Source organism: Protopterus annectens, chromosome 13.part0 (assembly GCF_019279795.1).
Source record: "Protopterus annectens isolate FY-2018-M chromosome 13.part0, PAN1.0, whole genome shotgun sequence".
Taxonomy (NCBI): domain Eukaryota; kingdom Metazoa; phylum Chordata; order Ceratodontiformes; family Protopteridae; genus Protopterus; species Protopterus annectens.
Window position 1 is genome coordinate 1,043,731,519 of NC_056747.1, and position 14,396 is coordinate 1,043,745,914.

At 34.9% G+C, this 14,396-nt stretch overlaps 1 protein-coding gene across 3 annotated transcripts in view; it reads left to right on the top strand.

Annotated features, from left to right (window-relative positions):
* The window catches only part of IKZF3 (IKAROS family zinc finger 3), a 414,014-nt gene that overhangs the window by 200,328 nt on the left and 199,290 nt on the right, over nucleotides 1-14,396 (top strand). The window contains exon 5 of one of the 3 annotated variants that reach the window (XM_044055472.1): nucleotides 14,308-14,337. The exons of the other annotated variants lie outside the window; for them this stretch is intronic. Coding sequence (XP_043911407.1) covers nucleotides 14,308-14,337 — 30 coding nt within the window. The remainder of the gene's footprint in view (nucleotides 1-14,307; nucleotides 14,338-14,396) is intronic. 3 annotated transcript variants of the gene reach the window in all.

Consider the following 14,396-nt stretch of genomic DNA (forward strand, 5'->3'; position numbering starts at 1 on the left):
CGACCCCTAATGGGAACAGCCGAAAGAAGATGATGATGATGATGTATGTATATACACATGTATATATATATATATATATATATATATATATATATATATATATATATATATATATGTTTACTATGGTATGCTTGAAAGGGGTTGGGTCGAACGGTTGTAAAACTGAAAATCAATATTGAATTTGACAACAAAGGAAGATCAGAATGTCAAAAATACTAAATAGGAAGATGCGTATTCCACATTTTTGACATTTCCATCTTCTAGCCATGATCCTGAGTTGACTACAAAGAATGGGTTTTAGTTAGCAACATGTATAAAATGTTCAGCTTTTTATAATGAAAATGAAATGAAATAATTTTTGTACATTACTCAGAAATAAGATATCAATTCCTAAGAAATATTCTAACAAAATATGCATGATAATGGTGCAATATACAGCTCTTTGTATAGGGTTATTACAAAAACTCTACAGTCAATAGTACATTACTGCTACTATTTTGCCACCCTGCACCCCCCACACCCCCTGCACATTAAATATACCAACTCCAAGATTGCACTACAGTGATGAACTGGGCTAATTTGTGGGTAAATCCTTATAATCCCTTTTAGTTATATTCACTATATTCTGCCCATCTGGGTGTAGCTGACATGTTTTGTGCACTCTTATAACAAGGTAGCCATGACGTACCCTATGCGACTGTATATATCAGTAAATTGTGATGCAAATAATCAAGTGCAATCTGTTAATTGTTTTTCAGTGCTCGTCTACTCTTGGAAAGATGTTCTGGGGCTTGTAAATGGTGATTTTGACCATGCTACATTCGTAACATTGCTGTTCACATAAGTCATAGTAAACCTATATAAATATATGTGTATATGTGTATATGTATATATATATATATATATATATATATATATATATATATATACACACACACACACACACACACACACACACACACACACACACACACACACACACACAGAGATAGATAGATAGATAGATAGATAGATAGAAATAGATATAGATAGATAAATACCAAAGGGGAAGAAGGTCACACTAATAAACCACACACCATTCAGTAAAATACTGCAAGAAAGACCCAGGCAAGCAAGAGCCTTCAATGTGTAAAATTGTAAGATAAACACTTACTGGAATGCTAATATTTCTCTGGTCTCTGTCCAGATACTACAATAGCAGGTCTGGTGCCTTTGGCATCCACTAGAGATGGCAAAAACTCCTCACAAGCTCAAGCTCCTTCGTATCCATTATACTTGCCTGTAGATAAATCCTCCAGACTGAATATGCCCCTATTGTAGGACCATTAACTCTGGAATAACAGTAGAAGAAAATGTTACACCCTCCAAGATCACTTACAAGTCTTACATGAAAGGACAATTTGGAGCACAGCGGCAGGCAGGTTGTTACAGTGTCCAACAAAAGTCAGAATAATCTAACATTCCAGTAAGTACATAATTTACATATTTCTCAAGTCCTGTCCAGACACTGGAACAGCAGGGCAGATTCCTAGCTAATGTGAGTGTCCTATCCCAGTAAGTCTTTCAAAATGTTTGTTCCAAAAGGAACCCTTGCTCTGGCAATAGAGTCAAAGTGCAATGCTTAACAAAGGTACATAGAAAAGATTGAGTGGCCAGTTCTGTAATATCCTGAAGCAGGAGATTACCTAAAAAGGCTGTGAACATAGCTTAAGCCCTGACAGAGCACCCCTTTGGTGGGACAGCTGCCTCCTTGCCTGCTTTGTCATAATAGAAAGAGATGCAGCCTGTAGTCCACTTTGCTAATGTAACCTTGAAAATCTTCTGACCAAGTACAGGTACTGAAAAGCTAACAAAAAGCTGCTTAACTTTCCTTGAGTCCTTAATGCAATCTAAATAAAAGTGCAGCTTTCTAAGTGCATCCAAGCAGTGCAGATGGTGCTCCCCTTTATTAAAGCACTTGGGAAAAATGCTGGCAAATGAATATACCAATTGAAATTCCCTGCATAGCGACTTTGAGTAGAAATGTCAGCTTTGTTTTCACAGATACTCTGTCCTGATGATAAACAAAATAAGGATATCATGAGGATAAGATATGCAACTCTGAAATCCATTGTGCCAAAATAATGGCCGAAAGAAACACGTCTTCCATGATAAACATTTAATGTTTGATGAACTAGCTGGTTCAAAAGGAGGTTCTTCAGGGATTTTACTGATGCTGGTCTAGTTAAGTGAGATCTGGAATGGAAGATTCCCTTAAGAAATGCTTTACAAGATCGGTGTGCAGTCAGTGAGTGACTTGAAAAACCTTTGTGAAGGAATGATACAGCTGCCAAGTGAACTTTGAATAAGGAGTAGCTACCATACCTTTCAGCTGTACAGATTTTCACAGAATGTCCAGATTTTTGCCTGATATTTTTGGTCTGTTCCTCATAATTTTTTTTTGACAAATCACTGGATGATCTAATGATTAAAGTCACTAAATAATGACATGTATTTGATTTTCAGACTTCATACCCTTCAGAAAATGCACACTAACATAAATCCTGTTATTCTAACAACTTTCTAAGTTTATAAGAGCAATATTTAAAATGTGTCCCTATATTTAGGCCTTTGTCCCCCCATTTTGTTGGGCTTTGTCCAGATTTCTTGCACTAAGAGGATTAGAGATAGCCCCTGTGTTGTATAACTCAGTCAGGAATATAACGACCTTCTCTAATGGTCTGCTCAGTCTGTCTGTAATTACATCAAAGGTTCTGAACATGTGAATTGCTATTAGAAAGTGCCAAACCTCATTCCCATATTCTTATGGTTTCTGTGCGCAGTGGATATGATAAGATTCATTATGGTGGGTGTCCAGTATAGGATGTTTAAGGTTTTACACAGTGAAGACTCTGGCCTGACTGGGTCTTTCTTGTAGTTTTTTACCAAATGATTTGACTGTGTGACATTTTCAACATTTAGTTTGTATGTTATCTGGAATATTTTGCAAGCACCCCAACAGGTTTGATTTTAAGCTCTGTGCTTCTGAAGTATAGTGAAACAACACACACACACACACACACACACACACACTTATATATATATATATATATATATATATATATATATATATATATATATATATATACTGACGAGGTCAAAACAATTGCTGAATATGCATGTCTACATCTACTGGGGTCTGGCTTATTGGCCTAAATGTACCCATAAAGACATAAAAATTAAAAAGTCATGAGCATTCAGAAGTCATGTAGTTGAAACACTAGTATATCCTTAATGGGTCATTTGTATATACCCCATGGGTCTCCACTACCAGAGATTTAAGGTTTTGTACAGTGAAGGCTCTAACTTGGTTGGGGAATATATGCATATATATATATCTATATCTATATATACATATATATATATATATGTAACTCATATATGCATATATATATATCTATATCTATATATACATATATATATATATATGTAACTCATATTTGCTGGTGGTATAAAATGAGCAAATGCAAATCTGTATGAATGCTGAGTGAATATGTGTGTATTTGTTAGTTTGTGATTAGGCTTGGGTTAGGGAGTCATTTGTTTTGGAGCTGTTAGTGGGTTTTCAAGATTACATTTATCAATTAGTCAACATCAGCTTTGCTAGCATTTGCATCTTTTTTGTAATACTTATAGTGCTAGTAGTGACTGAATGCTAGTAATCAGTGTGTTTTTGTACATAAATAGTGCTAGGGTATATGTATTATGGGGTCTACTTTGGAAGCTTGAAGTTTCAAAACTTTGAACTTCATATGGTCGCGACCATAAGATCGAAGTTTTGAAACTTTGAATGATTTAAATAGGGACCGTTGTACAGTGTGGAATGGAAAATTTACTGTTCTCTTCACTGTAGTGTGATCTCAGAGTTGGTATATTTAATTAGCTTGGGGTTGCAGGGGACTTGCTCCCCTGCAAAATTGTAAAAAAAGTTTTTATTTATTTTTTAATGAAGTTTCAAACTTTCAAAACTTTGATGTTAAAGTCTCGACCACATGAAGTGTGAAGTTTTGAAAGTTTGAGCTTCAAAAGTAGATCCATATTATGGGTGGGAAGATGATGTGCTTTGTTAGGTATATGTTAGGATGTTTATGTTATGCAGAAGGTTGGAGTGAAACATGATAGCAGTGCAATGAGAATATAATGTTTTCCCAAAATTGTGTGATATATCAGTAGCAGGATATGTGAGGGAAGCAGCAGGGCTTGACCCCTGCATAAAACATTATTTTGGGGGGGGGGGTTATGGTTAGCTTTTGACATAAGTCTATGGTTTTGTTTTTCCAAGTCTTTGTAGTTTGCCCAATGGTGAGGTTGCCCAGATGTGATTTTTCTCTTCTCTGTTTACTCATTCAGTGTTCATTTTAGGGTCTTTTGACCATAGTTGATTTACTCATATATATGTACAGTGGTGCAACAGGCAGCACACTCACCTTTGGTGCTGGAAGAGCAGAAGGCTGTGGGTTCCAATTCCACTCCAGGTTACTAGATTGCTAAAACTGCATTGCAACATTGGAAGGTGCTGTACTCCTGAATGTGTAATCCTTCAAATTAAACAATAAACAATGATCCCCTCTGCTTGACTTAGAGATAATTCACGTGAATGTAAAAGATTCCATGGTACTATCAAATAGAGCAGTGGGATTTTATTGATAAAATAGTAAAAAAATACATCATTAGATTAGCTATACAAAAATATTGATGAAGTCAACCATTCCCAGATTTTATTGATGAGACAGTAAAAAATACATTATTAAATTAGCTATACAAAAATGATGGTCAACCATTCCCAGATTGGTACATACAAAGACAGAATTAGAAGAGAAAACTTACACAACAATGCAAATAAAACTATATCCATCACAAACTATTCCCCCACCCTTTTGTCACAACCATTTTCTTAATTTACTCAAAATTAAGGAGCAATCCCACAATTTTTATATAAGAATCCATCATACAGTGAAAGACACATTATGAATAAAGCTCCTAGCAAGTATTTTTACATTTATCAGCAATATCAGCAATATCAGCTGAACAATTGTTATAATACCCGTACAATATTTTATCTAAAATTAAAGAAGAAAATTGTGCAACATCATAAAATCTTACAAGTTTTCTCCAAAATGTGAATTTTAGGGCATTCAAGAAATTAATGAGATATTGTTTCCTCAGCCTAACATATTTTACATAATCTCTGTTCTAATATTTTATACTTATCTGACCTAACCAGTAGTTTATTTATCATTAATTACCACAGGAAATATTGGATTTCAGACTTGTTTAAATCTCTCCCTATGAGCAACAATAGAATTATGATACTTCTTATCAAAGGAGAGCCAGGGTCTATCATAAAAGTGCTGATCCATAATAGTTTTATACCATAACTTCCAAGAAAGATCTTGAGTAAAATAGAACAAAATCCAATGTATTCTTTCGTAATTAAATGCATTTCTGTCCTTCTCTTACATTTAAAACAAGACTGCCAAGAATATTTATATTTCCCAAAATCTCAGTCTAAATAATCTTTATGTGAAGGACTAATTTTATCAAGCACCTGCTTCAAGTGTCAAGAAGCTAAATAAATTACAGGATTTATCAACTCAAAACCATCTTCTTCACTTTTACAAAAATATTTCTCTTTTCACCTGATTTAATTTAGGCTCTCTGATAAAAATAAAGAAAATTCCCAATAACAAGTTTTCTCTACTATAATCCAGTTCCATAGGATATTTGAATGTAATACAACTCTTTTTTTCTAAAACATCATCCTGAATCATGCCCAACACTTGAATTTGTTAAATATTCCATAGCACAGCATCTCATTGTGATAAAAATGCTTTATATCCCCAAAAGTAACACCAAATATTTTAATATTACTAGTAACAAGCTGAATATCCTCAAACACAGATATACTTCTAAGGCATTTGGACATATTAAAACATAAACCTATATACTTTAGTAGGGATGTCATTAATCTAAGCAGAACAAAAAGCCATTGTTCTATCTTAACAGTAATAGTCAAGTCATCAGCATAGGAAAGAAAGGCTGGTACATGTATATTAGCATGAATTTACCACCTAGCCTAAGAACAAGGCACAAATTATTGAAGTTACATATTCATAATTAAAATGAGTAAAAACTCTTGGGAACAACCTTGTTTAATACCTTTTTAATACCTTTTTCCTAACACAGTCTTTTTTTCTCTGAGATATACATTTACTAATGGCTGCACCCATGTTAGGGGTTATATATCTTTCATTGCCTTCAATATTTTTTGACTAATTCCACAAGAATCTAGAATACCCCATAAAGTGATATGTCTAACTGAATCAAAGGCTTTTGATGTGTCATATGAAGGTAGTGATCCCCCTGACTAATGGTTTAAGTACATCAGTGACTCTAGCTTTCATGCAAACATCCATCATAAAATGCAGGACAAAATACTTTGCTCAACCTCTCATATAACATTTTACAGCAAATGTTATAATGTCTACCGGTTAGAGTACTCAGCCTCCAATTCTGTAAAGCATGTCAATTTCCTCTCTTTATGAAGAAATTTAATAACTGCATTGTAGGTGTTCATGTGTAATACTGCCAAACAACATTTCATTAAGTACATTTAAAAGTATACTTTTTTTGTTTCTCTATCACTGATTTATAAAATACATTGCCAGCAGGGCCCTAAGACATACATATTATCAGATTTCAAAACATTATTTAACTCTAGTAAAGTACTCTTTAGCTCCAAAAACGTATTTTCCTCCTGAATTTATTCATCAATAGACTACTATTTACAGGAATGAAACATCAAAAAAATAAACCTGACATGATCCTCCACAAATGAAATAATATATCTTGAGTATTTACTAACAACCCTAGAAGTTAATATGCTACACATAAAAGTAAGTCTCTAGTTTAATATTCTTACATCCCAGTGGTAATATTTCTTGTCTATATCTCTGAACTACATATTTTTTTCTGAAACAAAATCTGAACCCTTTCTTTACTAAATCCATCCCATAACTTTGCTTTTCAAGATATTCCTCATCTCTCTTGGATGACAAAATATTCTCAAAGTTTTTGCAAGCTGACAAATAAATCTGTTTTTATTTAGCATTCCATAAATCTTTTTGTTTAAATATATACTTTTTAAAAGGTTTATTACATACAAAAAGAAAAACACCACCAGGAGGTCAATGAATCACTAAATTTATTTAAAGAAATGTGATGGGTTCACAGCTGCAATAACACTGTCTTCCATGTATCAGTATCAAAAATCCGGTCATTAAGATTTTTTTTTTACCTTGAAAATCAATTCTGTATGTAACCCTGCAGAAACAATAAAGTATGATGATCAGCTATATGGCATGCAAAAATTGTGCATGGCCTAAGAAGAATGAATCAAAACAGGAAAAATAATAAATTTCATTAACCAAATGTCTTCTTTTATAAGTAGAGCCTTCCATGATGAACAAGAACCTCAATTAATTTAAAAATCATCAAAAAGCGTTTTCTGTGTTTTTTATATGGCAGTTACAATCACTCACAAAATTATTGGCATATTAAACAGAATAAATATCTGCAAAACAGTAAACAATTCTTCTCTCACTACAGTACTATTGAACAAAGAATTCATACTGCATGTCTTAATATCTCACACCAGAAGTCTACCTAGTCAACTCACTACAACATCAAAAATTTGCAAACAGATATGCCAGAACAAATATCTTGTCCAAAGGACCAAACAAATAGAGCATTCCATATCACAACTTCTTACATTTGTACATCAAGTAAATTCTGCATATCTAAAAGACAGAATATATATATTGTAATCTAGTACAAAACTGTACAAATAAATAGTGGAAGATTACACTTTTCCTTTTCTGAAAATGTTCTTTGCATCTTGTTTTGGTTGTTTAATTGCTTGCCTTTTGCATTAAATTTGTCTTCTATCCCATCACTAACATCTGTGTCTAGATCTTCACCAACCTCTTCCACACCACCACCTGTTTCATCCACTAAACAGGCATTACAGTGATTTACTTCTTTATCTTCAGCCGAGTGTATATTATCACTAATCATAACATCAGGTTTGGCAGAAGAAGGAATTCCCTCAATTCTTCTGTAGTACATAGATGATTTAATTCTGCATCTATTTGTTAATATGTGTAACATGTGTAACGTGTAAAAATCTTCAAAAATAAAAACGACAGTCCAAGGCAAACTCCACCTGAAGAATTAGTGATGAATATCACACAAACAGCTCACAATAAGGCTCCAATGCTCAAATCCACAACCTGTAGTTTATTTAACGCCACACAATATCCAAACGTCAAACATATGACTTCATCAGACAAAGACACAGTGAATTACACCAGTTTAAATACTAAATTAATTACACACTTGACTCCAATTAAATAATTTTGTCACATTTAAAGACACACAATAAATATCATAAAATCCTTCTCATTTTCATTTGTACAAAAGCTTTTTTTAAAACCAACCATAAAAAACACAGTATATAAAAACAACTATAACAATGAGGTTGTGCATATATAAATGTTAAAAACACTAGTATTGTTGCATACCAGATCTGTATTGAATATTTAATAATATACATTTCAAATTCTGTCAGATTTGAGTTTTAAATATGGAATAATGGACACAGAATCATTGAGCCCAGGAAATCTATTGGATTCTAACAAAATTTGCCAGTATGTTTCCCTATGGGATAGTAATACCTCCCAAGGTCCACCCCTGGCTTCTTTAGAAACAGAATCTAATACAAAAAAAGAGAAAGTTCCTCCAGAGCATGTAGTAAGGTGCTTGTAGAGTGCATTATTGGTGTCACATTTTTGCATATCGTAATAATGCTCGTATACCCTTCTACGGAGTTGCCTTTTGGTCTTCCCTACATAGAATGCCTGGCATGCCTGGCACACTGCCAAATAGACAACCCCGCAGGATAAACAATTGTAGAATTTTTTGGAAACAATCTTCCTACTTCTACTTTCCAAATACACAAATTCTTTGTTGGAAATGTATTTACACTGTGAACACCGTCCACACTTATAAGTCCCTTTACGTGAACTTTCCTGATAAAATGGTTTAGTATCCTGCTCCAAAATTCTCTTAATATTGAGACCTTTCCTATATACAGTTTTAAAAGTAATATCCTTAAATCCACCAAGATCTGTTAATTCCTGGAAAAACTTGAATTCCTTGTCTATGATCCTACTAATATTACCAATATTACCACTATAATCAGTGATATACAATAACTGATTACTATAGAGGTCTGTTTGGTTATTACCCCGCCCATTGTTAGAAAGGCCTTCCCCCAAAATGGGCTTAAATCTAGTAGATCTCCCTTTCAATACTTCTTCCTTTACAGAATTTATCATGTAACTGGGGTATCCCCTCTCCAAAAACATCTTGGACAACTTCTCACACTCAGTATTAAATAGCGGGCCCTGTGAGGTCATACGGGAGGCCCTAACGAACTGTCCCTTTACAATACCTCTCTTTTGGAACCCTGGGTGTGAACTAGAGAAGTGCAAGTGACTATTGGAAAAGGTCGGCTTCCTATAAACTGTGGAAGTAAACCCTGATGTATCTTTGGTTAACGTAACATCCAAATAGTTAACGTATTCCTCAGATATCTCATAAGTAAATTTTAAAAAGGTCGTTGTACCCCTAATATATGTAATAAACTCATTAATAGTCTCCACTGGGCCAACCCAGAAAATGCAAATGTCATCCAAAAACCTGGAATAATGTATCCAGTTTTTTTCATAACCACTTTTATGAACAAATTTCTTTTCCCGGCCATGATGATGTGATGTCTGCATAAGTTGGTGCACAATTGGCCCCTATGGATACCCCCTTAATTTGTTGGAAATATTCACCATAAAAATGTAATTATTTTTTAATACTAACTCCAACAGCCCAATAATTATACTCACATCATTGTGACTAATCCCAGCACATTCCCACAATGCCTCCTCTAACCATTCCAAACCTATGTCCGTAGGAATTACTGAAAATAAATCAACCACATCTATGGTTAAGAACATAAGATTTGGCCTGCACAGGTCATTTGTAATACTACGCAAAAATTCCCAGGAATCTTTAAGGAGGTACGAATCCCTCCCCCAAACCTGTTTAAGTTTCCAATCCAGGAACTTTGAGAGAGAATGTGTTTTGGAACCCTGTGCGGCCACGATAGGCCGAAGAGGTGGATCCTCCACACATTTGTGGATTTTAGGCACACCAAATATTGTGGGCACTTTAGGATGGTTATTTTCTAGGAATGAAAAAGTATCAAATTCAATGATTTCCTGATCTAACATGTCTTTTATGGTCAGATCAATTTTTTTATAGGACAAATGTATTTCATGAATGGAGGTTAAAGTATATTTGTCAGTGTCATACAAAATTTTCCCCATTTTACTTTCATACAATAACTGACTCATAAAGACTGTGCCCCCTCCCTTATCGGGTTGCATCACTCTAATAGTGTGATTGTGTGCTAAATCGTACAATATTTTAATTTCTTCCTCACTTAAATTGTAATCAAAATGTGCATGGGATAATTCCTTACGTATCTCTTTTTCAATTCTGTTCTCTACATTACTGAGCTGGGGATGCAAAGGTGGGTTAAAGATACTAGATTTTTTTAAAAACATGCTGGGAGCCACTGGCCCATGACCAAACAGATGTTGCAAGTTTAGCTTCCGAATAAACATTTTGAGATCAAGTATAGTATTTACTAACTGGCTACCTCTAGCTGGTACAAATTTAAAGCCTTTAGTAAATAAGTCAAAACAGGCCTCAGTTACTGGTACCTCACTGTAATTATAAATGTGATATCCCATTTTACTATACACCTGGTATGCTCCAATATTCAAAACAGAAATGCCTTTGCCTATTAGCATGCCTGATTCCTGCTCCTCTCCCCTGATTCCGATTGTCCCTCCTTTGGGAAAAAATCGGATATACAGGGTATGTAGGTCCCCTTGCTGATTCGAATGCGTTCGATCTTCTTGGTAAAAATTCTTCAATTTGCTCCTCCATATTTGTAGGACCATTGACTTCCCCTAAAACTGGTGTAGATGGTATTCTATCTTCCCTAGGTACTGTATCATTGTTAGACTGAAAATCCTTAAAATACATTCCCCTGGCATGTGGTGGGTTAGGGTATTGTCTACCCTCCCTGTATTCCCTAAGGTCTCGATTCAACTTGTTGTACTTTCTTTTAATAATAATATCACAATGTTTATCAATATTTTTACGTACTTCATAATACTTGGCTTTGTGCGTTTCAACTTGGAATAATAAATCACTGGTAATATCCTCATTACACTTAAATATCTGTTCTGTTAAAACTTTAATTTCACTGTCATTTTTCTTGATTATAGCCCTCACAATATCAAGTCCACACCTGTCGAAGGCCTGTAACAACTCCATATGAAATTCACTGCCATGTACAACGTTGTTAGGGTACTTATGCACCCTTAAACCTTTAGGCACAATTCTTTTTTTAATACATTCGGTTAAATATATATTGTCCAAAACAAGAGTCTTGTACCTGTACAGAGTGTCCTCTAAAAAGCGCATATTATCCTCAAAGGAATAACTCTCCATAGAAGTACTCTGTAGATAGTCCAAGGAAGTAAAAGTAGGTTTGGCATTAACCCACTCGGAGAATGATGCCGAAACGGACACTGAATCCTGCAATGGTACGGGTTGATGACAGGAATTGAAGATTCAACGCCTTCCCGTAACGGCTGGTGTATCCAAAAAGACTGCAGCTTCCTGGTTATTAGACACTTCCATCGACTGCTGCTGGCCCGAACCATTTCCATCAGCAACTACGGGGGAAACCACAGACGATAACCCAGAATGAGACGTTACTGCTTGCAAAACTTCTTTTTGTTGAGAAATAATGGTTTGAAGTCCCAAACCAATAGGAGTAAGCAGTTGAACCAACTGAGTGAGCTGGCCCGTAAGCTGAAATAATTCACCGGCTGCTGCACCCGCACCGGTACCACTACCTTCGTGCATGGAATTGCCCGGACCCTGTTCCATAGCACCAAACCAACAACGCAAGAAGTCTAGTACCAAAACCAACAAAAATAAAAACGACAGTCCAAGGCAAACTCCACCTGAAGAATTAGTGATGAATATCACAAACAACTCACAATAAGGCTCCAATGCTCAAATCCACAACCTGTAGTTTATTTAACGCCACACAATATCCAAACGCTCAAACATATGACTTCATCAGACAAAGACACAGTGAATTACACCAGTTTAAATACTAAATTAATTACACACTTGACTCCAATTAAATAATTTTGTCACATTTAAAGACACACAATAAATATCATAAAATCCTTCTCATTTTCATTTGTACAAAAAGCTTTTTTTAAAACCAACCATAAAAAACACAGTATATAAAAACAACTATAACAATGAGGTTGTGCATATATAAATGTTAAAAACACTAGTATTGTTGCATACCAGATCTGTATTGAATATTTAATAATATACATTTCAAATTCTGTCAGATTTGAGTTTTAAATATGGAATAATGGACACAGAATCATGTGTAAAAATCTGTTAACCAGTTTACTGTGTAATTTAATTTAATCCTGACTTGCGCTCAGGATTAACTTTAACCTGTGGAACTTGTTTAACTTGCTTACTTATGTAATCTCTGTAAATAGTCTGTTTGTAATATGTAATGCTGGTATTATGTAATGCTGTATCTGCTTACCCTTGGAGCTTTTCTCCCCAGGCCTCCGCTGAAAATGGACATGCATCCAGTCGGATTATCCTGGTCAACAAATGTAAAATAAAAATAAAAATAAAAAATATTTGAACAATCAAACCAGAGTGTCCAAACTGCATGCATTTTTTTTACATACCTTGTTACAATTTGCTCTTCTATGCCCAAATTTCTCACATTGATTGTACTTCCTCTTATCACATGAGTGAATTAAATGAGTATAAGCTCCACAAATAAACAATATTTTGGTTGATTAGAATTACATGAACCCTGCAACCTGCCTTTTTTCCTGCTTTTGGAGCCAGGGCTCATGTTCATCCTCTACTTATAAAACGCTTCTGCTCTGAAAAATACATCAGTTCAGGTTTGTCCAAATATATTAAATATACCCTAAGATGTGCCCAAGAAAACCCTTATATCCCACCAGTATTGCTAACATGGAAGATCATCTCAAAGGCTGAAGGTATAACAAGGCCCTGGCCAGGACCAATCAATCAGTTGAGAGTTGAATGTGACAAATTTGGCAAAGTTGATGGAGGGAGGAATGTTGAACTAAACAGATAAAGACAACATGGTTCTAGCATTATGGTAAGTACACAACTTTCATATATGATGTTATCTTATCCATCCAACTCAATGAATGGAACAGATTCCCCAGCTGTTACAACTCCAGGGTGATCTCAAGGAAGAATATTCCAAAGGATAGGGGAGCCGAAAGATGCACATGATCTTGACTGCACATTAAGCTTATAGTGAAACAGAAAGGTATGAACTGTAGCCCACATAGCTGAAGCACAAATTTTATCTATGGAAACTCTAGCAAAGAAAGCAGTGATGGCTGCCACTACTCTAGTTGAATGGGCCTTACATTTATGTGAAAGTGCAAATCCTCTTTCCTTATAGACAAAGTCAATGCAATCAGAGACCCACCTGGACAACATGACTTTAGAAACAGCTTGCCTCAATTTAGCTTTTTGAATATGAAATATAAAACTCATCTGTTTTTCTGAATTCCTTAGTCTGACATAAATAGAATCTCCATCCATCCATCAAGTACAAGATCTATTCACCTTTGTTAGAAATATTTGGAAAGACAACCAGTAAATTAAAAGCCTGATTAAGAAAGTTCTCTGAAACCACCATAGGAAGAAAATTAGGGTTAGTTCAAAAGGGGCACATGCCCTTGTGAAAGACCAAGCAGGGAGGTTTAAATTAGAAAGCTTGGATCTCTGAAATTCTTCTTGCTGATGCGATAGCCACAAGAAAAATAGTTTTCCTTCAAAACAGGCTTGGTCAAGGCTGGAAGCATTATTGTAATATCCCGAGGATGAATGGGATATTTGTTAGGGGGTTTAAATAGAAAAGTTCCTTTTAAGAAAGTCTTGGACAACTTTAAATAAAAGAAGGATTATTTCTAAAACAAATCCTGTCTCGGTGGAAAATGTGAAAGGGTTGACTCACCAGAAGAGCTTACAAATCAGATACTCTTCTTGCAAAGGTCAGAGCAATCAGTAAAACAGTTTTCCAAGTTAAGAACCTCAAGTCAACCAGATTAGCTGGTTCAAATGGA